Source organism: Hermetia illucens, chromosome 2, assembly GCF_905115235.1.
Source record: "Hermetia illucens chromosome 2, iHerIll2.2.curated.20191125, whole genome shotgun sequence".
NCBI classification, from domain to species: Eukaryota; Metazoa; Arthropoda; class Insecta; order Diptera; family Stratiomyidae; genus Hermetia; species Hermetia illucens.
This window is the reverse complement of record NC_051850.1, coordinates 52,949,631-52,975,720: the sequence shown is the minus strand read 5'-3', so window position 1 is coordinate 52,975,720 and position 26,090 is coordinate 52,949,631. Positions and strand designations below refer to the sequence as shown.

At 44.3% G+C, this 26,090-nt stretch overlaps 2 protein-coding genes and 1 long non-coding RNA gene across 7 annotated transcripts in view; 1 reads left to right on the top strand and 2 right to left on the bottom strand.

The window, feature by feature from the left end:
* LOC119647865 overlaps nucleotides 1–18,001 on the bottom strand; it is a 30,484-nt gene extending 12,483 nt beyond the window's left edge. For 3 of the 5 annotated variants that reach the window (XR_005248957.1, XR_005248954.1, XR_005248956.1), the window contains exons 1-4: nucleotides 17,858–17,997; nucleotides 10,194–10,302; nucleotides 9,960–10,125; nucleotides 1,200–1,340 (exon numbers count right to left, since the gene is read on the bottom strand). This is a non-coding gene — a long non-coding RNA (uncharacterized LOC119647865). Of the gene's footprint in view, nucleotides 1–538; nucleotides 695–1,199; nucleotides 1,341–9,959; nucleotides 10,126–10,193; nucleotides 10,303–17,857 lie in introns of all 5 variants that reach the window. The other 2 variants (XR_005248955.1, XR_005248958.1) reach the window with 2 other exon arrangements.
* Nucleotides 18,002–18,162: 161 nt separating this feature from the next.
* LOC119647863 (R3H and coiled-coil domain-containing protein 1) overlaps nucleotides 18,163–26,090 on the top strand; it is a 126,007-nt gene continuing 118,079 nt past the window's right edge. The window contains exon 1 of the mRNA XM_038049133.1: nucleotides 18,163–18,461. The gene's annotated coding sequence lies outside the window, so the exon portion shown is untranslated. The remainder of the gene's footprint in view (nucleotides 18,462–26,090) is intronic.
* LOC119647864 lies at nucleotides 18,468–19,470 on the bottom strand. The gene is made up of 2 exons (XM_038049134.1): nucleotides 18,994–19,470; nucleotides 18,468–18,925 (listed from the first exon to the last, which is right to left on the bottom strand). The coding sequence occupies exons 1-2, from the start codon at nucleotides 19,450–19,452 to the stop codon at nucleotides 18,809–18,811; spliced, it is 576 nt and encodes a 191-aa protein (XP_037905062.1). The 5' UTR covers nucleotides 19,453–19,470; the 3' UTR covers nucleotides 18,468–18,808.

Genomic DNA, 26,090 nt, shown 5'->3' with positions numbered 1-26,090 from the left:
TTATCATAACATACGGATATGGACTGTCGGTCCAAGAAGACGAGAGATCATTTCAGCCATTAATGCATTCAAACGCAGTAAAGCCGCTTCCCTGCCTTGTCTAAAAACCGGAAATGCAATTATCTCAACACCAAGATCAAGTTGAGACTCTTCTGTGCTAGTAGTCTGATCGTCTTTAGGATGGAATTCTGCTGGCTTCATGCAGTGTTTTTTCTGTGTTCCTATTTGAGAGTAGCAAATGGGAAGTGACCCACACTTTTACTCAAAAGCTCTTAGCCTTTGTCAGCACTTGTCAGCGTCATCTCATCGGGATACGCGGTCCTGACACTATTAAAAACGAACAACTTGATCGGTGCATAGACTTGGCACACGTGCGCGTTCTGATCGAAAGGTACAATTGCATTGCTGACCATGCCATAGAAAAGGATTGCACACAGTTCAGGAAATCGTGGGAGAGCTAAAGAGTATTTTACCTTTTTATTGCATATACTTTAAGTACATTAACCCATAAATGGTATAACTATTTATAGTTCGTTACCTTGCTACTCCTGCGTTGTTGTGTATAGACTTTCGAACTTTCATCGTCGAATATACTGCTTCTAGTTGCAATCATACATTAGAAGATAGAATGGTTCGTATGCAGCATTAAGTCGATGTTTTGGAGTCCGTAGAAGGAATACTATACCATATGATCCTGGAATCGACAACGATATAGGTTCAAACAATAATAATAATCGTTGGCGCAACAATCCAATTGGATCAGAGCCGTGAAGTATGTTAGAGCACTTCATTCAAGACTGTAACGGCACCCTATAGGATTACAGTATCCTATAGGAAGCAATCTGGTCAGCATTGCGTTCGTCCGAGATTATTACCCTGATTTGGTTCAGGAACTCCCAAATTACGATACAAATTCCCCGCGATTATCTCAGAACTGTTTTTTTTAAGGTGACTTCGTGGTGTTATGATTACTAAAAACTGCTAATCCATCCAATCAACACCAAATTTATACTACTTATCCACTATGATAATAGTCGCTGAACGAAGGACTTTCAATTCTTTTAAAATATTTTTTTTTTGAATAAAAAAAATTGAAAAAATGGCTTTTATCATATTCTTAAAAGTGTATATTTTGACAAATCCCTTGTTCAGCGACTGGACAATACAGTATACTAGTGATTCTTTAAATTTTGATTTACCGAGTTATCGTCTCCACCGTAAGTTTATCTTAAACAAGTCGGAATACCGGAAGCTGGACGCTTCGGATATAAAGGTTTCGTGTTGATGTTATGTGGAGTGTCTTCTTTGTAGAGAATATCCTACGTCCTATTCGTACATACCTGAAAATTTAAAATATTTATTCCAAATTTATTCCAAACTCCAAGATATATATATGTAGATTTAAAGACATAATCAATATGCTCTTCCTAAACAAACAAACATTGCCCATTATCGAACACTGGTGCATACATATATAAGGACGCGTCTAAAGTAATCGAAAACACCTGAACTTAATTTGAGCAGATATCAGAGTGGGATGTATTTTGAGATCTAGATTTCATATAGATGTACGATTGTGAAGTTTTTCAGATTTTTCTGATGTAGAAAGAAAAACACTCTGAAAAAGGGAGTTGGTGGATATACGGTCGCGACAAAGGCGCCAAGCTGAGCTTTAGGGAGTACCTAGAGTATGCATGCCAAAAGGCAGCCAGTGTTACTGCGGCACTTGTAAAAATGCTGCCGAAAATGCCGAAAGTGGTGCGATACATTCTGCTTTACTCGTAAGCTGTGTGAGCAGAATTGCTTGTGTTTTATATGAAAAGTGTACGGCAAAAGCTTCAAACACTTTTGGTAAGTAACAGTAGTACTATCCCGAAGCGAATCAGCATAGAGAGCGAATGAATCCCCTATGCTGCTTCGGTTCGTTCAGACGCCCGGGTAAACCACGCCCACCAGTTTTCACCATGTGTTTCAAGTAATCGCTGTTCGGTTCGCTCCCACGCCCGCGTAAACCACACCCACCAGTTCTCACCATGTGTTTCAAGTAATCGCTGTTTTTTTTTATCTATACATTTTTATGCACTTAATGTTTATTGATGAATTGCATTTTTGCTATGGAAGATTAATGTCTGAACTTTCTGTATTCATTATGGTAATTATGGTTTTTGGCTGACTCTATCAAACACAAACTTTAAATAAAAGTCGAGTCGAGGACAGAGAAAGGGCTTGTCTTAATTCCTACGCTAAACAGGTAGGTCATTAGTTGGCTCCAAGCCGATTCTGATCATCTTTAGGATGGAATCCTGCTGGCTTCATGCAGTAGACTATATTTTAGGAAAGGCGTAGCAACTCCAGTTGGCGCTGAACCGAGGGTAGTTTCTAGTGCCATCTAGACCCAATTAATTCTGCAAAAATTTATAGAAATTTCAATCGGTATGAGCACCACCAGGTTTTCTAGCAGAGAACACTTTTCTCAGGTAGCAATCTAGGGTGGTATCCAAACGAAAGTCGGGGATTACAGCTAATTAACTCGTTCTGTGGTTACAGGAGCAGTTGACCATGTATCCGGTCAAAGTCTCAGGGGAGGCCGAAAGGTGCGGTAACGACTAGAGAGATGCATGCTGCATCTACTGCGGGAGAACACGGTGAACCCGGAAGTCAAACAGCGGATCGCGCGGCACCTTCGAGAGCTGAAGCAGAGGCAGAAGTTAGAAAAAGCGGAGCGACTAGTTGAACGATCAGCCAACATATAGGGGCATCCGAACCCAACTCACCCTGAAGGCTCATAGGAGTCGTACGTGACGCCTTTGGACCCTGAGACCCTACACGAAATTGATCTAACAGTCAGAGCCTTGCTGAAATAAAAAATAAAGAAAAAAAAAATACATATATTATTCTTTTATTTGGCCTAACAGTAGCCACAACTTACGGAGGAAGACCAGACGAGGCTGAAGGCTGCCCGTACAAGTATATAAGCTAGAGAAACTAACGAAACCATAAATGTACTTCTGCACTTTGGGAAAAAGGTCCCAAGGTGTATAGGGGCGGTAAATAACATTCACACTTGCAAACTCTCATAGACGGAAGTAGGTGAATTCGGTTTACCGTCCAATGGTTTTGAGGGTTTGCAGTGCTTTAAGAACCACATCAGATGAGGCAGGACTGGCACAATCCCCTCTCGACATTCTAGCGAAGGAAATGAATGTGCTGTACAACACGTAGGGAGGGCACACAACACGCAGGAATGCGTCAAGATGAGAGTCGAATAATCTCTGGCAACGGTGATAGGACGAGTTTACGAAGGGTCCGTGGACGCACATTCTCATTCCAAATATTAGGCGAGAGGCTTGAAGGGAAACATCGGGCGACCAACTATCACATTGCCCAACTCCTCATGGGACATGGCGGTTGCACCACTTTGGGTTGGATGATTCACTGAATTGTCTAGATGCGGCAACATACCATAGGATCCACAGCATGTTATGTTTCAATGGTCAAGCTTAGCTCAACTAAGCATGAGTCCGGGGAATTCAATTGCAGAGAACTGGTTTAAGGTTGCTGAAGGAGAAAAGCAGAAAGGAGCAACGAGTGCTTGAAAGCAAATACACGTTTGTGCGGCGGAACTGAAGCGGACGTGCAATTCTTCGATTTTCCACCTCCGTGTACGAAAGGAAAAGATTTTTTCGGCTGGATAGGTTCAGAGAACGAGACCTGTTGTTTTTGGGGGTCGCAGTGTCAGAAGTAAGATCATTTACAAAAAGTACTAATCGGGCCCTTTCGTTTGATGCCCCACATGATTATGACAATTTACACCCCCCATTCAACATGTAAGGTGTGTCCATCTTGAATCCAACGCAAAATGATGCCACTCGTTGTATGAAAAAGAACACACAAGCCACATGTTCTCATCAAGTTTCCAGTTAATAGCTTTAGCGGTTTCTGAGTAAATCGGGTGTGACAGACATTGAATCGATTTTCATAAGTTCGTTCGCAAGGAATTTGCTGCCAGTCCTGCTGATCTGGCGTACGGGGAGAATCTACGAACCTCCCCGGCGTCCCGGTTATCGATAAAAGAGACAGGCTTGGGGAAGCCGGATTGTTGCACTTACAACGGGAGACCGTCCCCATATTGAAACGGCGTTCCTCATCTTTTCACGCACTGTCAGCGGTCCACACACTAAGGGCGCTTGAAGTCTGCACCCACGTTCTGACGAGGACTGATGTCACTCGAAAGCCGCTGCAGCCACCTCGAGTGTGGGGAGCACGCATTCAGTTTGGACGTCGGTGGCAAGCCCAAGACAGTCTCTGTGGGCAGGCGAAGCCTTTCTTCCAGGAGGAAGACGGCACGTTTTGACGTCCGCCAGATGACCGCCCGAGTAGCCCCGCCGTGGGTCCTCTCGCCGAAACCCCTCGGCTTCAGCTCAGAAACTGCCCATACGAAAATTAAAAAAAAAAAAATCAAGAGGCTACCACGATATGGTGGCCTTGGTTTCGAAATACCCTCCATACCGATATTTGTTCAAATAAAGTTAATAATATTATTATTATAATTTTTAGTAATTGACTGCAAACCCCTCCTTAAGTTCATCCTAGAACCACGAAATTGCAGCAATGTAGGCTATAATGTGATCCTACTAAATTTGGAGGAAATCTAATAAAGTTGTAATAGGTCAAAGTTGTCGCTTCTGTGCAAATTCAAGCCCCCAGTTTCAGTGAACGCTTTTCCCATGTCACGATAATCCCAACGCCTAACTCGAAAAATATTACTTGGGATTTGGGAACGACTACGTCGTTCCAGGGTCCCCCATAGAGGATAAGCCCTTCTTTGAGGAAGATACGGTCGAAATTCTACCTGAGGTCTATAAAATTAAACTAATTAGGACAGGTCCAGCGTGTGCGCAAGAAATAGTAAAACGTGAAAAAAATCTACAAGAGTAGTGTTCCTTAAGAAAATGGAAGGGCGAGGCCTACGTGGCGCGTATTAAAACTAATCTAGGAGTGGCTTTTAAAGGTCAGTCGGAAAAAATTCCCGTAGTTTGCAACAGTACCCAGTTGGAGCTACGGTTTCCGATCATGGTAGACTTGTCATGCTGTACTTTGGATGTGACAACGTTTACGTGTGCTGGCGGAGAATTGGTGCTGAGTGTATTTGCAATGGTGTGGTTGTTCGGGTGATTAAAAAACGGGGACGGTCTCAGAAGGAGCAATCTAGCTTCGTGAGTAATTTATCACTTGAGGATAAAGAGACCAGGGGCCTAGTGGGAAGTAAGAACCGCAGCGGGGTCAGGGGAGGGGGTAAACTTACCCGCAGTGTAAACGATTGAAGTCTGGCTGTGAAGTGGCAATTCCTAATTTTCAAGGGTACTTCTCTCCAATGCTCCAGGTTCCTAATTGTACATAAATCATTTTTTCATCGCAGAATCAATTCAGCAATTCTTAATCAGATCAGAAAATTGGTATTTGTATCTAAGCCAGACCAAGACTATAAAGCTCACTCTCTGCCTGACGACGAAGGACGATGCTGTTAGTAACAGATATGAAGATGATAATGAGGAAGAATATCGTGAGCACCGGGGCAACGGAAACATTAATTTGCGTGAGACTGTGACTTTCGGGAAAAGCCAAAGATAAACAAACGTTTTCAGTGAAATCAGATCGAATATTTTTAACGACTTGGAAAGTGTTATAAGATATTTCACAGCGAAATATACGCTTGTGGAGAAGAATGAATCGCCTTATGTACGAGGACTTTTCTGATGTAATAGACAGCGCTGACGTACATCGCATGTTAAGAGAGTGCAAGGAACATCCGAGTGGGAGCTGCAAAGAGTATTTGTACGAAATGCATGCAATCGCATTGCAAATGAAGATGGAGGAATCGACGTCTACAGTCTACATCTAAAATTAAATGTTACAATTGTGGAATGGATGGACATTAATCAAAGGATTGCTCGAATAGAACCAAAGATAAAGATGAATGGTATGATTTTTATTGGACTCATTGACACTGACGCAGAAGTGGCACTAATTAAACAAAGTGGTGTAAATTAGTTAAATGCAGAAATGTTTAAACCCTTTAAATCATTATCATAATAGATATCATTTTGAAAGACTGAATTTCAAGTTATTCTCGATACATTAACCAATTATGACGTCATAATCGGAATGACTGAGACGATTGGTACAGACCACCGACGACACCGGCTGAAACTCCGCCAACCTCGGAAACCTCGATATTAGTTTCCTTCTTTTTGTATTAGGTCCTCGGTTATGTAGCTGCTCTGGTTTTCCTTGTCGATAAGACAGCGCACGCGAAAAGCGGGACCATCCTTATTTCCTATGTTAACCACAGCCGTGGAAAGGATGGTACTCGAGTATGATAGAGCCGTTGAGTTTTCGGCATGGTGGGTCCTTCCGCTTCTCCAATTCAGTCTTATTTGGATACATCACTGTTAAATGCTTATTGCAAGTTTCCCGTTTCTTGTACTTATGAGAAGCACAATAAATGCATAAATAGTGCTGACGGAGCAAGTGTTCCCTGTTTTCGCTCTCAACAAGTTTGGAACACTGGACAGTGCTATGCATTCCCATGTCAGAACACTGGACAGTGCTATGCTTTCACATGCACAGAAAGTACTTTGTCCATTTTTTCTTTTCCCCTGCCGCATTCGCGAGTAGCGTTACCTCTTTTTGGACTTTTTTTTTATGGCTAGAATCTTCGGCATTGGATCCACCAATCATCCCATTCTAGCCAGGAGCCATCACCACATATATATTATCGAAGGATCGATCAATCCCATTGAATGTGACAGGCTGTTTTGGATTCTGCAAAGGTAAGTCAAATTTTCTCCGAGTGAATACGCACATTTTCCTTGTTAGAATAAACGGAATGAAAGGAACCTCTTCGTCCGCTCGGAACTCAGTTTTCTGTAGGTTCTGAACCACGGAGCGCATCATATCCAAGGTTTTGCCTACAGTTCTTGCGTCCTTTTGCGTTATTTGCGGAAGATCGATTAATGCTTGGATCTCCTTTTCAATTAGGGCCTGGCGGTTGTTATACTTCCAATCCAAAAGGTGCCAAGCTTGTAGATAATGTTCTCCACATACTCCCAAATGGTCGACTATTCGCTTCGTGTCACCTCCAGGGGGTCCTGGATACCACACCCGTTACTTCTTCCAATGTTTCCACACTGATCCGAATCTGATCTTCCTCCGGAATGAGTGTTGCATGAACTTTATGTATGAAGTCTTTTGCCCTGGCATAGACACTTTGCATAAGTCCAATCTTGTTATCTCGAAAGTATACTAAATCTTCCGGTGGATTTTCTAGTAGCACGCGGTTATGATCGATCATCAAATCTGAATAAGCTTTCTGGACGTTCTGCCATGCCGCTTCGAACGTTTCGCTTCTGTTGTCGAAATTTACATAGACATTCCCGGATTTCCTCGATTTTGAAAACCCGCACTTGCTGGGTATCAATGATCTTTTGTATCTCCATTGGGGTGTGTGGTGTATGTCCGTGACCTGACTAGAATTGCCTAACTATTCGAAATCTTTTTTAATAATAATAATCGTTGGCGCAACAATCCATGTCCATCCATCAGGACCTTTCGAGTACCCGTGGGGACTAGTACGTTGGGCAGAATACTCAATGTTGTTGGAGACCCCATTGATGAACGTGGGCCTATTCAATCCGATTATTATTCTTTCATTCACGCCGAGGCTCCTGAACTACTTGATCAAAATGTTGAATTGAATATTCTGGAAACAGGAATAAAGGTTTGATTATTAATAATAATAATAATCGTTGGCGCGACATCCATGTTTGATCAGGGCCTTGAAGTGTGTTAGAGCACTTCATTCAAGACCGTAACGGTACACTAGGAGGCAATGTGGTCAGCTTTGCGTTCGCCCGAGATTATTACCCTGATTTGACTCAGGTACTCATTCACAGCTGAGTCGACTGGTATCCGACGTCAAATCACGATACAAATTCCACTGCCACCAATGAGATTTGAACCGCGACCTTCCGTACGATAGCCTTGCGCTCTAACCACTCAGCTATCCGGACACAAATCTTTTTTCCCTTTTGATTATACGAAAAGAGTTGGAATTTGCGGTACCTAAATCAACAGGCCACTCATGAAATTAACTCTATCCTGTGTTAGCTGTCTAGAGTGCACTGCTGAAGGAGCTTCCTTCTCTGACCACTCAAGCCAACAGCCTGAACCAGAAGAACTTGAAGACCCAAAATCAATGTACAGACGTCAACCACAAATACTTGAAGATTTTAACTGCACTTTTTTTCTTTTTATTTGTTTCTGTAGCACAACACTATTTTCCTTCTCCTTCCTTTAGTATAAAAAACAACAGGTTTTCTACTCACCGATTTTCCCGCACTCTTTTCTTCCGTCCTTCGATACTTTCACTGTTTTGGTTACCCGGTGCTCTGGCTGCTTCTCTCAGAGGCTCCCGCTTCAAATTGTTGTAATACGGCGGAAGAAAAGAAAAGATATCTTCAGTTAAATTGAAATATTTATTGGAACAAAATTGCTTCTCTAACATGTACATTTAACCATACGATACCACTAACAGACGATTTGGCTACGATGACTAAATGGGTGTTGGTTTCCAGCTGAACAGCCAAATGTACCACACACGGCCCAAGTTTTATATTTGCTGATTCCACAATTATTTGTTTATTTCTTCCATGTATGGAAGAACGTTCGCACATTTTGCGGAATTACCTTCAGCAGTTATTCGCAATGTTGTTGAGTTGAGCTATTACATTCGATCACCTTGAAATAATGTAGGTGGTAACAATGTTGTAAACTTCCAATGTTGTATCATAGAAAGTAATGCTCTGGTGCAACCTTTTATGATGAATAGAGATGAGTGATTGAAATCTTGACGATTGATTTAACCTTCATAATGCTGTAAACATTCCATTAAGTTCGGGAAGTTCTTGCTGCGAAGAAGAATGAACTCGACCGATGGAGGGACCGGATGGCAAGTGGTACCTTAAAGAACTTCGTTTCCCGTCTCCCCTCCCATTTATGAAATTAATTCCCAGACTAGTTCCCCGATGAAGTAGAGGCATTTAGTTTGTAATCTGACGACGTACCGTTACGGATGTCCAACACCCTGCATAAACGGATGCCCCTACCCTACTCCAAAAAGGATTGCTTCGTCAAATTATAACCGTTATGTAACTAATGGGTGATGTATGCCGCTGCTGCTGTGCAGAGAATCGGTACAGTTTTCGTCAGATTGATTCGAAATCACACAGTGCGATCCCCTTCGTATGATGTCCGTAGGTTTCGCAGCCGTTTTAACTAAGGGACGGGTATTTCGAGAAAAGTCTCAAAAGACAGGCCTTATTTCTCCAAAAGCGTCCGTGAACTCTGACAGGAATGGCCTAGTCCTTGATTTTGCCGATTATCCGGTTACGTATCATAAACATAGGCGGGCCACTGACCGTGTGGCGGCGGTGGTCATTTCTGCAATTCCTGGCGTAATGGGACTTTGTAAATATGTAAATACTGAGCTGCTTCACCTACTAGTCGCAGCATTTACATATACAACTATTTTGACATGTCTACCGCTCTATTATTTTTTATTCTTACTGTTGCTGTTGAGAATTTTGTCGATATTTTGACCAATTCCCGACAGCTTATTTTACAATTAGATTTTCTGTTCATGTATCCACTGTAGTTTGTGAACATTTAAAAATTTTGATAAATCGAAACTGCATTGCATTGGCATTGAAAGCAAACAAATAGAAAGGGATGTATTGTAATTTAACCAAGCAAAATGAAAGGAAGGAACATTCATAAGTGGATGCTAGGATGTGAGTAGGCCGAAAAATTTGGGTGAATTGAGGAAAAGCAGATATGTCGACGTATTAAAGACACTAAGGTGAATAGAAAGAACTGGAAAAATTAAAGAAAGTACTCACCTATCTTATTATGCACGTCAATATCGAAGTTGAGAAGGAACAGTATTACCTTTCTTCTCACGGAACTTCGCCAGTTTAACGACTTGTTCTGTTGAGACACAGTGTCGTCTTCTGGAAGCCACTTTCCAATAGGAGCTGGATAGCTACGTGGTCTCTAGTCGAGAAACTGTGAAAGAAATCAATCCTTAAATTAGATTTCGCTCCTGGTTTTTCTTAAGAGGTATTCGAAATTACCTGTATATTCCCTGCTTTAGATACTACAAGGGCCAATATTACGAAGTCAATCAATAGAATTTCTACTTTTTTCAGGATATATTCAAATTGCAGCATTAAATACTTTATCCTAGAAAGAGAAATAAAATAAATATATTTGTATTTTGTGAAAATGAAACAAGTTGGAGGGGAGAGCGAAAGTGAAGCAATTGAACAGTACACCGTTTCTTAGCAACAATGTTCCTATCGAGATTCATTTTCTCCGGTAAAACTAAGATTAAGGAAAGTACCAAAAAATGCTATCTTGATAATCATGACTTACGCATAAAGCAGCCATAAGTTCATACAAATCGGAGTTTAAAAGCAGCTCCAAATCAAAAAATGTGTACCGTAGACTGTCATAGATAAGCTATGCCGTGGAGAACACGAACGAGTTGCTAAAGTAGAACTTTAACGGTGTGTATGAGAGCGCACGGCTGACTCTAAAATTGTGGCCAAGCTGCCGGCAGGACGGCATCAGGACGTAAGCAAGTTAGTCCGAACAAAACGAACAAAAAAAAAATACATGTCTGCACGCTAAATGTTGGTATCCTAACTGGAACGACCGAGGAACTCCCAAGAGTCCTTCGGGAAAGGTGCATTGATATTTGCGCTCTGCAAGAAATCCGATGGTCTGGTGCTAAAAGCTACGACATTGAACGTGAACCCGGTAAAAATGATTATAAACTTCTCTATTTTGGTAGCCCACACACACAATATGGTGTTGACATTGCCACCTCAGAGGGTTCCCGTGATGCCATTAAAGAAGTCGAATGATTTGATGATCGGCTGATGAAGCTCACCATTATATTGGCTGATCGCATTATTCACTTTTTCACCACGTACGCACCACAGACAGGTTGACCTGATGCCGAGAAAGATGCCTTCTGAAAATTTCTCGATGAAAAGACTTGTCACGTACATGCTGACGACTATGTTATCATTGCCGGCGACCTTAATGGACATGTGAGTAAAAAAGCAGACGATAACAGGTACCATGGGGGAAAAGGGTTCGGAGCGCTCAATGAAGGTGGCGAGCACCTCAATATCGGCCATTGATTGTCGTCCTTTGAATTAAACCACCGATAAAACAGCGTGAGGAATGCACTGGCCCGCCGCGCATTAAATGGTGGCGATTTGGTAAGAAGAAATAAGAAACGATCTCACTCACACGATTACCGACCATTACGAATGTGGAAGAATCGTGGAACCAAATGAAAGACACGATCCACAAAGCGGCCTCTGCAAAACTCGGGGTCACCAAGCCGGATAAACGGTACATCAACCGAGATACTTGGCTTTGGAATCATGATGTTGAAATGAAGGTCTGTCAAAAGAAACGCCTCTATCACAAATTTCTCAACACCGATCAATTGACAAATTTGTAAGAATGCCAACCGGGAAGCAAAGAAAGCAGTCGCTGTCACACGAGCGAATTATTACAAAAATCGGACCTGGACACTCGGGATGGCGAGAGAGATCTGTATCGACTTGCTGAAAGCCGTAACGAACGTACACAGGATATTAAACACTTCTGTTGCGTTAATGACAAGAACGGTACTTTGCTTATCAACCATCGAGCCGCAACGGATAGATGGCGAGAATACTTCGAGCAGATTTCAAGTGAAGAATTTGCTCATCCTCCACTTCCACAATCATTGCCGACATTTGGACCAGTTCCACCTGTCAGCGGAACTGGCGCTCTGTGGTGGCAGGGAGGAAGACGGGGCGGCAACCCTGTCGGCTGAACCAAAACCAAGTGGCACCGGTAAACGCTGTATCGCATTGGTTTGCCGGCCGGGATGCAGTAGGCGAATGCTCCAAGGCTTAATTAGGGCGATCAGACCCGAGTCTGCACGGGGACTCATCTGAAGTGGCTTCGGCCACGAAACCTTACCAGAGGTGTACTGGTACCATGGGAACCGAGGCTGTTGGTGATGCTCAAGCGAGAAGAGACCTTCGGGCCTCGGCATGGTGTTGCGCTTGAACACGGGTGCCATACTCCTTAGTTCGGTAGAGATTTAGGTAGGTCTTGCATCCACCAGTATGAATGCTAAGCCATGCACTTGGTATAGACTGGTACCGTTGCTGCTTGTCTCAGCAGGGCTTTGATTGTGGTCACAAAATCAATCCGTGTCCTAAGAAGACCGTGGGGTTAAAACTTCCAGACAGGTGCTCACGTAAAACCCTCAAGGACTTAACTGTCAGCGCAACTGAAGTCGAGGAGGCAATAAAACGAATGAAATCGGGGAAAGCCACAGGGCCTGACGATATCGCATCTAAGCTTTGGAAAGCGAAGAGCTGGAACCCAACACTGTGGCTCAGTGAATTCTTTAATCGGGTTATTCAAGAAGAAAGAACACCATCTGACTTCCAAGAAAGTACCACTGTTCCAATATGGAAAAAGAAAGGTAGTCCAGCGGAATGTTCAAATTACCATCCGATCCGGTTACTTTCCCATACCATGAAGATTTTGGAACGCATTCTTGACAATCGTATTCGCGAAATCGTTTAAATAACCGTGAATCAAGCCGAATTTGTCAAAAACTGCGGAACTACTGACGCAATACATGCTGTGCGGTTACTCATGGAGAAACACTGTCAGAAACATCGCCCTCTTTACATTGCATTTCTAGATCTAGAGAAAACGTTTGACCGTGTGCCACACGAACTCATCCGGTATGTTTTACGACAATACTTAGTGCCAGAAGAACTCGAACGGTAGGTTCAATTGCTCTACCACGATCCGAAAAGTAAAGTTCGAAGTATGGCGGGTGTATCAAAACCGCTTCGTGTCTCTGTTGGTATTCATCAAGGAAGCGCCCTCTCACCACTCCTCTTTGTTCTTGGTATGGACACCGTCACACGGGATATCCAACGTCCAGCGCCCTATACACTGCCTTGTTGATGATGTTTTCCTAGCGTCTAATAGCCAGAATCATCTCGAGCATCCTGTCCAAAAATGATCGCCTCATGCAACACGGTCTGAATCTAAACAAGACTGAATTTTTGACGACCGAACCCCATGAAATAGGCACAATCACTATCAGCGGCAACGACCTGCCCAGAACTGAGCGATTTAAATACATCGGGTCAACGCTATCAGCCAATGGAGATCTGCGTTATGAAACTGCTTCACGCATTAACGCAACCTGGATGAAGTGGCGTTCCACAACTGGTGTTCTTTGTGATCGACGTATCCACGAACGTCTCAAATCTAAAATCTACCGCAATATCGTCCGTCCTGTCGCTCTCTATAGTTCTGAGTGTTGGGCGACTATAAAAGACAATGAACGGCGTTTTGCGGTAATGGAGACGAAGACGTTGCGTTGGACTAGTGGCGTGACACGGTTTGATCACATCCGAAATGAGGATATCTGCGATCGTTATGGGGCTGCACCGATCGTGGAAAAATTGCGTCTTCGATGGTATGGTCATGTAATTCGTGCTAACAAGAATTCACTTGTCAAGATTGGTTTGAACATCGAAGTCGATGGTAAACGACCAAAAGGCAGGCCGAAACAACGGTGGTTTGATACGCTGGATGGGGGTTTAAAAGCCTCGAGATTGCACTGGGTGACATTCGATAGAGCTAAATGGCGAAAACAATCATGACGAGCAGACCCCGATTGTGAACGGGACAAAGGCGTATATGAAAATGAAAATAAATCAGTGCGTGTGCTAGCCAAAAGGTAAAACTATAGACAAATAATCTAAAACAGTTTCAATAATGATAAATTAATTTGACTTGTCTCAACCAGATTTGACATAGGAAAAACGCAGACTTCCCTTATTGTGCGTAACAAAGAGAGTTAGATAGATTGCTGGAGAAAATATTAATTCAAAAGGAAAAATATTGATGCCAGGGTTCATGACTGGTTTTGTAAAGGACCGCTGCATTATTGGGACCAATTGTTCAAGAGAAAGCCAAGGAAATAGCATGTGCGCTAACTTAGCAGGAGAAAAAGAAAAACCCCTCGTGAATGGGAAAGCTACCTTAGAGCATTTGCTTCCATGGACATCAAGCGGTTGCAAAAAATTGCCGTTTTAATAAAAAGGCGTGGATGACTCCCGAGTAAATGACTCAGTGGCTAATGGAATTCGACCGAAAACTTAGCCAGCAAAAAAGGAAAATTTTGCTTTCCCTAGACAATGCAACTCGCGACTTGCAATTACAAAATATACAAATTATTTTTCTTCCAAGCAACACTACATCAGCTTGTCAGCCGTTAGATCAGGGCGTTATTAAAGGTCAAAGGGTAGTATAGGTCCCAGGGCGGAACGTGGATTGGTACCCATGATGGAGCATAAAACCTGGGAAACGCCTGCTGAACCCTGTCTCCACCTCCACGTACTGATCGCTGGGAGTTCTTTCTTCATGAAAAACTGCAGACGGAGAATGATGAAGGCGAGTCTCCCGCGGCTAAAAACGGAACAAAATGTACCAACTGGTGCCCCGGCTTGGAACCATGTGTTCGGAGTAGGTTTCTTAGTCAGCCAAAAAATGAAATCTGCTGTTATCGGGTTTGAAAATATAAGCGAAAGGTTATGCACTCTGCGTTTGCGAGGCAAGTTTAGAAATATAAGCCTCATAAACGTTCACGCCCCTAAAGAGGAGACTGCAGAGTCAGAGAAGGATGCCTTCTACGAGGCAGTTGAGCGTACCTTCGAAGCCTGTCCCAAGTAAGATATCAAAATCATACTTGGAAAATCAAGTAGGGACGGAGCCCGTATTCAGGCGATACGTCGGCTCCCATAGTTTATATAGGGACACCAATGTTAACGGACTGCAGACTATTCAGTTAGCAGTATCGCACGAAATGGTTATTGGAATGTGCGCGGAAAGTGGTCCACAAACATACATGGGCCTCCCCAGACGGGACCGCTTTCAACCAAATTGACCACGTGTTGATTGAACGCCGCCACCTCTCAGCTTTGATGAATGTCAGAACATATACGGGGGCCAATATATACTCGGACCACTATCTCGTTGGCACAGTTCTCCGGGCTCGAATAACAACACCACCCAGAATCCCCTCTGACAATCAGGTTGTGGCGAAGCAGGATTAGTACCAGCGGATGGATGACGCCGCCGCCGCTCTCCACGGCCAGCGGTGAGGGAGTCCCGTTGTTTGGAGACAGGGGGACCGCATCTCTCTTCTGGCCCTCCACCCTCGTGGCGATTTGAAAAGCCGCGGAGAGCGACGGCGGCGTCATCCATCCGCTCGTATCAACAACGTTCGAAACAAATTTGAAATGTTGTTAATCCTACTGCGCCACAAGGTAAGAGTTAACACTGAAGCCATCCACAGCACAGGCCTCCGCAACACTTACAAGAGGGAAATGGATGCCGCAAAAACCGCAGTCAACAGAGGTCCTGGAGATGAAGCATCAACAAATGATCTTCGCAACCACCTGAAGATCGTTATCATTGATACGGCCACAAAGATACTAGACCCCAACCGCACGAAAAGTCGGAACGTATGATTTGACGATGAATGTAAGCTAGCAACGGAAAGGCAGAATGCTGCATACCGAGTAATGTGGCATTCTCAAAGAACCCGGGCACGTGTAGAATCTTATCATGAACTCCGTCGAGAGGAGAAGCGACTTCACAGATGGAAAGAGGAAGCCTGGGAGAACCAACAAGTCTGTGAAATAGAAAAGTACAGGGAACAACCGCACCAGACGCCGAGGTTTTGCCAACGAGTCAGCAGGATGAAGCCTTATACACCTCAATGCTCATCCTGCCGAGACAAAGAGGGAAATCTGATTTCCGCCAGAATGGGCATATTGGAGCAATGGGTTGAGTACGTTGATGAGCTACTGAACAACCAGAACATCGGCGAGTTGGAAGTCCCGCCAACTGAAGACAGGAGAGAGAAACAGTCCGTGCAATTCATCGGCTAAAAAATCATAAGTCGCCAAGAGCCGATGGAATTACAGCCGAATTGGTTAAATATGGAGGCGATCAGTTACACCAAGTGTTTCATCAACTTGTGCTCAAAGTATGGGACAGCGAATCAATGCCTGACGATTGGGAACGAGGCATTATCTGTCTCATACATAAAAAGGGGGATATCGCGCAGTGCAGCAATTATAGTGGTATCATGTTGCTGAGTACTATCTATAAGATATTCTCCGCTACCTTGCTAGGCCGGATAGCCCCATACGACCAGAACATCATTGGCCCATACCAAAGAGGCTTCACTCCAGGCAAATCAGCAACAAATCAGATTTTCTCTGTGCAGCAAGCGATGGAAAAATTATTGGAATATGGACATCAGTTCCACCATCTTTACATCGACTTTAAAGCCGCCTATGATAGTATAGCCAGGGTAAAACTGTACACGGCCATGAGAGAATTCGGTATCCCGACGAAACTAATAAGACTGACTAGGCTGACCCTGACCAATGCGCGAGGCCAGATAAAAGCAGCAGGATTACTCTCAATACCATTCGGCATTAACAACGGTCTACGTCAAGGGGTCAGGTTGAAGAGGACGCATGATAGGGCATGTGTTATCTTCAACCTGTCCCTGGAGAAAATGATTCGCGATGGCGATGTAAATTCGAGAGGCACTATCCTCTTTAGGTCCACCCAACTACTGGCCTACGCTGACGATATCGAAATCATGGGAAGAACATCCCGAGATGCGCAGTCTACCTTCATCCAGATCGAGCAGGCGGGGTGAGATCTTGGCCTGCACAATAATGAAGACTAGGCGGATTACATAGTGGCCACGTCAGCGCCAAAACCAAAAAAGGAACAACGTCGAATCGCAAACGAGAACAATGAAGAAAGAAGACTACAACTTCGAGACCGTTGATAATTTCTCCTATCTAGGGTCGAAAATCACGATGAAATCCGCGGTTGTTAACAGTCAACAGAGCCTATTTCAGCTTACAAAAACTGTTTCGCTCGAAACGTCTCACCATAGGGTCAAAGCTCTTACTGTACAAGACTATGATCTTGCCAGTCCTCATGTATTCCTCGGAGACTCTTAGGTTCTTAGCAAAAAAACTGCGAACTCTTGGCGGCGTTCGAGAGAAGAATCCTCCGAATCTTCCCTACATGAGGATGGACGTAGCCTACATAACGACGAAATCTATGAGCGATACCATGACCGTCCGGTTGTGGATAAAATCCGGCTCAATAGGTTACGGTGGGCGGGCCACTTAATCTGTATGGATGAGGATGATCCCGCCCGGAAAGTCTATAAGGGCAATATCTATGGTAGAAAAAGAAGACGAGGCAGACCCTGCCTAAGATGGAGCGATGGCGTAGGTCAGGACGCCAGCCAGCTTTTAGGGATATCGAATTGGTGGATCTCGGCGCGAATCCGGGATGTCTGGAGTTCCTTATTAAGGCAGGCCTAGACCGAATACCGGTTGCTGCACTGTTGATGATGATGGGCGGACACCGCTCTTGAGCGGACAAAAATTGCTCGACGGTCGGTGGCCGCCCAGGAGAATTTTGACTGTACTCCAATTTGATAAGAATGCGAGGATTTTAAAGATATAATAGAATTAAATTTAGGTAACCTATTCGCAACGGAGCAGGGGAAAGACGCGCACTTGTAGGTCATTTACGTCCATTATTTGAGAAAAGGGCCCATTAAAGTACGAGTTATCGAAACTATTACCTGATTTACTACATGTTTGACACGGTCCTCCTACCATTAACACCGTAATATTTAATAAACAATTTGAGCACGACAAATTGAGGCACAAATCAGCGGCACAATCCGTCCTAATCAACAAAGCGTTAGTGGTGCCGTCGTGAGTGGTTTAAGCCTTTTCAGTTGGCTGTCAAATTCCAGCGCAGCCACCATAGCCACGGTGAAATCACCGCCGTTTGTCGAGTCTTTGACATCCGAACAGTCCTAATAAAGCAAAAAATCAGTTCAGTGGTCTTCCGTCGACTGCCAATGTCAAATTGGATTCGGTTTGAGGTTTGGTCGGTTCGATTCTCTTTTTATGTCTCGCGATCGTGTTTGTTTTTTGCTGGTTAAAGGAATGTCGTTTGCTTACTGTTTTGCCAGCGAATCGGTACGCGGTTGCCCCGTCGATTTGTGAATAACTGGAAACGGAACAAAACAGTGCACCCTTATCGCTCGCGGTTTCCTCCGTAGCTTCCAAACTGGAGAGCAAAATTTCAGATCGTTTTTTAAGTTTGATCGACGAGGAGTTTGTGAAAAATGTGGACCAGGACATTCGGGAGTTTGTGAGGAGGAACACGACAAACAGGTACGGCCAGCAGGCAATGGCCGATGAATTTGCAATAATTAAGGCAATTGGATGGGACGAAAATAGTCTCAAGGTCGTGGGTGCACGTTCGTTCACTCCATTGGCGGGCGGGCATGTAAATTGCTTCCACCGAGGAGGACTGGCCCGAATCACTTTTGTCTAGTTAATGGCAGTGTGTGCGGCAGGCACGTAGCGATACTTTCTGGAATGTTTCGTAGAGCCAAGAGCGATTCCCAGGGCCCCATCAAGTGGGATGGGTTCACGACTCCATCCTCATCCCCGATTGCGAATGCACGGATATCATGCGCGTAGCCCAAGGTTTTTCCAATGAAGCAGATAATCTCGTCTCACCAGCAGTTTGCATAATTCCAATGGAGGCTTTCACAGACTTGCTTCGTCGCTACCGCAGTTCGTACCTTCTCTTCCAAAGCCTTAAAAATTCGGGTTCCGGCGCGCCGTGAGGCCTAGAAGGGAAGAGTCAATAACTCCCGGGGCATTCACTTCCTAGAGTGCTGCAGAGCGTGTCTACTACCGTTCGGATTGGCCGTCTTGTGTCCGTGCACACACAGCCGCCGCAGATATTCCATCCGCGATGGTTCAAAATTATAAAAACAAACACCAAGCAAAGCTGGGAAGTATCTGTGCTGAGCAGCTCCGATTCCACATTGCACCGCATCTGTGTATCCGCCACCTCCGCCGGGCGCCCGCCGGACCGCGAACCTCGCAACAGGTACAACAGCCACACATAACGAAGCCAAGAGACCGAGACCGGTTTCGCGTTGTTTTCATTACGTAAGCCGCGGAGCCAAGAGAGCAGTCGCGAATGTAATGTTGCTTTGGGCCTCGTCGCATACGTAATATGTGGAGCTGCAAAAACCCCAGCGCTGCGGAGCGGCCGCGCAACATTGCGCGACTCATAATTTATGCCGAGCCGCGTATTGGCATATCGAACTGAAATTTTGAAACGACCTTCACACGGCCACTCCGGCATTACTATTCACTTTTCGTCATGCACCTCGCTTGCAGTAATTGAAATTGCCGAACCGATTGCACTTCGATGGGTGACATAACGGCAACTGGAGGCAGATTGACGTAGTTGTGACCTTTTACTCGGTTTGCATTCCAATTTGGGAAATCTGGCCTGGGTCCTCTGAGCGCTTGGGGCTGGAAGTGCGGACCCTTTGTCCGTTGCGTTCTTTCACTTTTAACATTGTTGGATAATGTCGGAGGAGAAAAGTATGTCAGACTCATAATTAATGGCTGCAAGTCCATCCTCCCATCTCCAATAGGAAACATTGCTTCATTCTATTTTCATGTTTTCTATTTATTTTCGCATTAATATTTATTGCAATGCGATCTCTTCGGTGCGGGCACTAACCTCTTGCAATGAACATCTTTTCTTGGTGGCATCGCCAACTGGCCGAAGCGAATTCATACTTGGAGTCGTCTTTGCGCAGATGGTTGCAGACGAATGTGAGTAAAGAAGGAATGGTTTCTCTCATTTCCGTCATTGTTTTTTGCACTAATTCGCTTAGAAGTGAAAGGTACCGGCGATTGGAAATATGAACGTCCTAAATGAACTTTGCCTGAATATTTTTGGAAGTTGTCTATTCGCTCAAGCGGTGGGGGTAAGTCCTGTTCTTTCTGCAGAACTTGGAGATATTTTCAGGATTGGTGTCAGCAAAGCGGACATTAAAAGGGCGCTTTTAGAAGTGATCGAGAAATGGAAAGACTTGAGGACTCAAATAAAGTTACCTTAATAATGAAACCCTTCAGCGACGTGGCCAGGAGTCACTTGATTCTGCTAGTGGTACGGACCAGTGTCGAAGTTAAGCTGACGGAGATGTTGATCGAGCGCGTCCTGGGAGTAAAGAGGAAACAGGGCACACGGAAACCAATTCCTCCGTGACTTTCTCGGTTTGTGTGCCGTTAAGATTAGCGTCGCATGGGCAGGCGTGAAAGTCCAGATTGTCCCATACGACGAGATTCCCAGGACACCGGTTGCTCAAGAGTCCGCGTGGATAAAGATACGCTCGTCCCACCCCTACGCCTCAAGCCCCCATGGACAACTGGGTGGTAATTAAAAAGCAGAAACCTCAGGTGAACAGTCAACCTTTCCCCCTCCGACAGTGATTAGGACATACCTAGAATATGTATCCTCGCCAGAAAAAATCTGCACGTCTTTCTGTGTCTGGACTGGAGTTCCAATGATCTAGCCGTGGCCAAACTTGAGCGGGGGACAAATATATCTCCTCTGCCTACATGGTTCACGATCGATTAAACCCATTAGAACTGTTATATCTGACGTCCATCGTCGCAGTGATGAAGGACAATTAATTGACCGCGACGCCAGTGCGAGGCACACACTTTAGAGTACCTCGCAAGTCAACAGAGGGAGCGACAGTCTTTGAATTTATTATTAACACAAATCTATCGGTGTGTAACAGGGACCGCACATTTACTTTCCATTTCTCCAGATCGGAGAACTGTGGTGGTTTTAGTGCTGCCCTTGCCCTTCCCACAGCAGTAACGGTCTTTTGAGTTTGCGGCACCAAACGGGTCGTTGTAACGCAATGTTAATTGTTACCTACTGATTTTTCTGCTTCAGCCGCTGTACCATTCAGAAGCGAGGTCACCTCGTCTTGTTCGGTTGCGCCAATTTGCTCCGTCATAAGCCTGATCTGGATGGAATCGAGAATCTCTCAAATCACCACCTAACGCATCAAGATTTTGATTGTTTCAGTCGGTCTTCTGGTTGTTTCCCATTAATCCCGACACTTTGGCCAATCTTAGCTAGTGAAATGACGCCTTTCTTGCACTTTAAATGTGCTTTATGAGTCGATTATTCCATTTTTGGACAAGCTAATTGAAATCACCTTTGTTATGAGACGCTATCAACTGCATAAAGTAGCGTGTGGATGTTGGGTGTTCCGTATGACAGTGTCCATAACAAAAACAAAGACGAGTAGCCAGCGCATGAGTTCTTCTAGTATTAGGTGTTTCTTGGGAGCGTACAACTGAGTTCGTATGGCACGGTCAAACGCCTTCTTTAAATTCAGAAATGCAATGTAAAGTGGGCGATTCCGTAGTTCTTCGGTTGACAAGAACACGTTAAAAAATACTCATGGTGTGGGACTGCAATTGAATTGAAGATTAATTTGAAAATTCTGTTGGACTATCTTCCTTTTTCCACATTGGAGCCGGGTTTTTTTTTTGTTTGGGGATTGTGGCCGTCGACATCAAGCCAATGCCGACTCAGGACTCCCGCAATTCACTGAGGTCTGAACATGCAACGGATTCCACTTCAATATAATTTGCACTTCTCTTGTGTTCACGGTTATATGTATATAAATGGAGCGATTACCACCTGTCGTCACTTTCTGTCATGCTGTTCCCAGGATAGAGGTATGGTAATATCTGATGAGTTGCCTCTGTCCTCGACGAAACCGTTAGTCAATTTTTTTGACGAACTATGATGCTTTCTTGCAAACCATATGGTCCTCTACCCTCCACCATAATACGAAGGAAAAATTCACTGAGTCATAGCTTCGGGTTGCAGTTCTTCGCTTTCCAGGGCTCAAATGCAATGTGCCAGGTTCTGTTGCTTCTCCTGATTTCATACGTTTGTTGGTGTCAGCTTTTGACAAGTTGCTTATTCTTGTAAATTTGCCAATTAGCCAGTGTTTTATCGACAAGAAACTTATCTTAGAAGCGTTTCTTCTCACGAACTTTCATTTGGTGAGTCTTATTTCAAACCCAAGTATCTCAGTTGATGAACCGCTTACCTAAAAATCGACTATACGCTCTCCACTCTCATTGCGTGCTCCAAACCCTTTTCCCGTGGCACTTGTTGCAATCTGCACTTTCAGTCACATGACCATTAAGGTTGGCCGCAATGACGATATCGTCATCAGCAAGCACGTTGCAGGCTTATGTATCGAGAAGTTGCCAGAAGGCATTTTTCTCGTCATCATGTGGACCTGTCTGTCGTGCTATGCGGCGAAGGATTGAATCGTACGATCATTTAATATAGTAAAGAGCTTTCATCGGTCGGCCATCAAATCGTTCGATTTCTTTAGGAGCATCGCGGAAACCCTCGTATTGAGTGTTTGATTTGTTCGGACGAATTTACTTACGTCCTGATGCCTTCCATTCACCAGAAACCCTTTCTGATTTCTCGACAGGCCCAGTCTGCGTCGCCAATTTTATTTTTATTTTACTGAGGATAATACAAAATACGTTGCCTCAAATCCTCACCCTTTATCTGGGTAGAGTAATTTTGAGCGTTCGCATCACAACCTATTAAGAGCTCAAGGCCACATAATGCAGCATACACTACCGGGTCCCGTAGTTCATGCTTTGGCGGAGGCCACAAAGAATCATAGAATAAGTAAGAAGAGGCGATTCAGTGTCTCGGCCATAATCTGATTGCTCATGATCGCGGGTGGATTTGAAGTCTGTCACTTCTTACCACTTCCATATTCATGTTTGCACGCCTTTAGTGAAGTAGTAAATTACTACAGGCTCCCCAACCAACCCAACAACCACCAACGACAAGGTGGTGCCCGAGGAAGTCAGTTGCGATGATGAGCACCTGAAGAGATGGAAGCAACCTCGACCATTAATGCATTCACACGCAGTAAAGCTGCTGGTTTTGACAGTCTCCCCGAAGTTCTGCGCTCAGATTTCGCTTTAACAAGACGTGTATCGGAAATCACATGCCGAGGGGTATTGCGGGGACATTAATAATAATTATCAGATGCTGTAAAATTTATTTAATTAAGACAATATACAGAAAACATTCCTTATTACATATGGTCCTTAGAGGTAGGAGCAAGTAAATGACTTACATTACACTTAAAACTAGAGAAGGAGACAGAGTCAAAGGACCCAAGCTGTAGGGCGTGGTAGGCCGTGCATAGCCTCGGGATCGGGGAGTGAAAGTAAATCTCCAGCTTCGCGAAGAGTATTTCAAAAATGTCCGGACTACGTGTGTTATGAGAGACGGTGCGGAAAGTAATATCCGAATTGGCAGAACAGTCCACCAGACAATTGCAGAGTTTGAAAAGAGTACACATATCAAGGAAGGTACGGCCTTGCTGCAGGGAGGGGAGGTTGAGGTCGTGACGGATAGTCAACCCGTGGAAGGTTCTTTTTGTAAAAGAGGCTTCGGGTGAATTTGTGTTATACAATTTCAAGACCGCGACAGTCACGGATACGGAAGGGGGAGCAGACTACACACAAATATTCAAGGATGTTTCTGACAAGGGAGTTGCAGAGTGTTAAGGAGAGCTGAGTTGAGGTAAAGTCGGAGGAAGAACGTAAGATAAAACCAGACATTTTGGAAGCTCTATTGATGATGTCAACAAAGTGAAAATTGAAACGAAGTTTGTTGTCGAATATTACTTGGAACGAGGCCAGTAGTGGAAAGGGTTGTCTACTAAAAGAATAGGAAAAGGATGTTGGGGAGGGTTTAAGCGAATAGCACATCCAGTGGCATTTGCTGACATTCAGTGTTAGCTTATTGACCGAACACCAACGGACCAAATTATCAAGGTTGGGCTGCAAGAGAGCACAGTCCAGCAGAGAGGAAACAAAGGCAAATAATTTAAGGCCATTTGCGTAAAGCAATTACGGGCAGATCATTGATAAAAAACAGGAAGAGTAGTGGGCCAAGTATAGAGCTTTGGAGAACACTAGAGGAATGAGAGAAGGAACGAGATGAGTAACTATGAAAAGAAACTTTGCAGAAACGGTATGAGAGAAAGGATGAAACCCAGGAGATGATTGAGGGAGAAAAGTTAAGTAATGAGAGTTTAGAGAGGAGAATACTATGGTCAACGGTATTAAACGTTTTAGAGAAATCGGTATAAATAGTATGTATCTCCTGTCGTGAATTAAAGCATTTAGTAACGAAGTTGGTAAAGACCAAAAGCCGTAGATCCATGTTTCATGAAACTATTCGGCGCGGTGCGCGGTGAACCAGTCGTTGACGTATCTTTCGAGGATTTTGGAGCAAGAGGAGAGAAGAGAGGTGGAGTGGTAGTTCACAGGAAGAGAAAGGTCTTCGCTCTTGAGAATAGGGATGTTAAGGGCCTCTTTCTAGAGATGGGTAAAATAGCATTCTTCTAGACTTTTGTTGTACATTCTGCACAGGGGGAAAAAAATATGTTTTCCAAGGAAGGCCTAAGGAGAAGAATGGCCAGAGATTCGCAGCAGTCTGCAGTTAAAGAGGGGTAGACGATGGAGGTGTCGAGAGAGAAAACATGGAAGAGAAGTAAGTGCGGAGAAGGTCGCAGGACTGTTGTGGGGAGTTGACAGTGGAGTCAGAAAAACTGATAAAAGAAGGGAGTGATTGCGCGGGATCACGAGAATTGCGAGTGTGAGACCAAAAGTATTTCAAGTTACCGCGGGCAATGGCGGCTTAATAAGTACCTTTTATGGGCTTTTTTACTCATTGACTTCACAGTGGAGCACATAGCCTTAAAGTGAGCAAAGTCGGCATGATTCTTAGAAGCCTGAAAGTTCTTCCGCAGTGCATGTTTCAGACGAATGTTATTAAGAATCTCCGTTGTGAACCAAGTTGGGTACGAACGTAGGCAAGCAGGGGTAGAAGGGACATAACAAGGAGGAGTTCGAAATGTGAAGTACTGCACCGAGGTAAAATCTCAGAAGAGTTTGAGGTCCAAATCGGAGTGCATCAGGGTTCCATCTTGTCCCCGGTAGTTTTTCTTCTTCTTACCGGTGAAGTTCTTCATACTGCTTTGTCCGGGGATGTAGAGGGCGTCCTAAAACTCCCTGAATACGCTAATGATATCTGTCATCTGGACATTGGTCAAATCGCTCTGGATTTCGAACCAGAGGTAACTAAAGTCTGACGGGTCAGGCGTTTATCAATATGCGTCGTCTAGAATGCGTCGTTTCTGCGAACGGTAGAACCAAACTTGATGTCGCTCGATGCATTAACAACGCTAGATCCTTGTTATTTCAATACAAAGACCAAGTTGAGGCTCCTCTACGCTAATGATCTTTCTGTGTTGCTATATGGGAGTAGCACGTGGAAAGTCACCACCACTGTTACTCAAAACCAACAAGTGAATAAGCCAGTTATCTGTGGATGTGATGATGACATGGTGTGGGCGATAGTGGGTAGATGACACATTAAGAAAGGGCAACAACTCCATCGCTGGCTATTCTAAGCAGTGGAATCCATTATCCCACGGTGGGTCCCCCCAGCAGCGCATGGCGCAGGAGAGTGGAGGAGAAGTGCGTGGCATGAGTGAGGCGCTATGCCTAATTAAAAGTGAATGACAATCATGAAGAGAGGATAGCCCCAAACGTCTTATTGGATTGCTTTGTGTTCTTGCCACCTGGGGAATAACCAATTTTCAACTTGCTCAGGTGGAGCTAGCTTCGTCATAAAGAAGGGAGCTTTGACATGAACGAGGTTTGGTAGGACACATAGTACTCAACAGACTGCAGTAAGGGTTAACAAAACATCACCATCTCTTCACGCATCATTTACTAAAAATCACTGACAATTTGATATTATTTCTGTAATGTGGATGCGATTTCGTCTTAATTGAGAACTCTTCTAATGGCTTTATCTATTTCAGTTTCTTTGGCGAC

Coding starts and splice junctions, on each gene's coding strand:
- LOC119647864 (XM_038049134.1), bottom strand. CDS start 19,452: ATGCCGGAGTGGCCGTGTGAAGGTCGTTTCAAAATTTCAGTTCGATAT. Junction 18,926..18,993: donor CAAGACGGCCAATCCGAACG/GTAGTAGACACG, acceptor CTTCCCTTCTAG/GCCTCACGGCGCGCCGGAAC.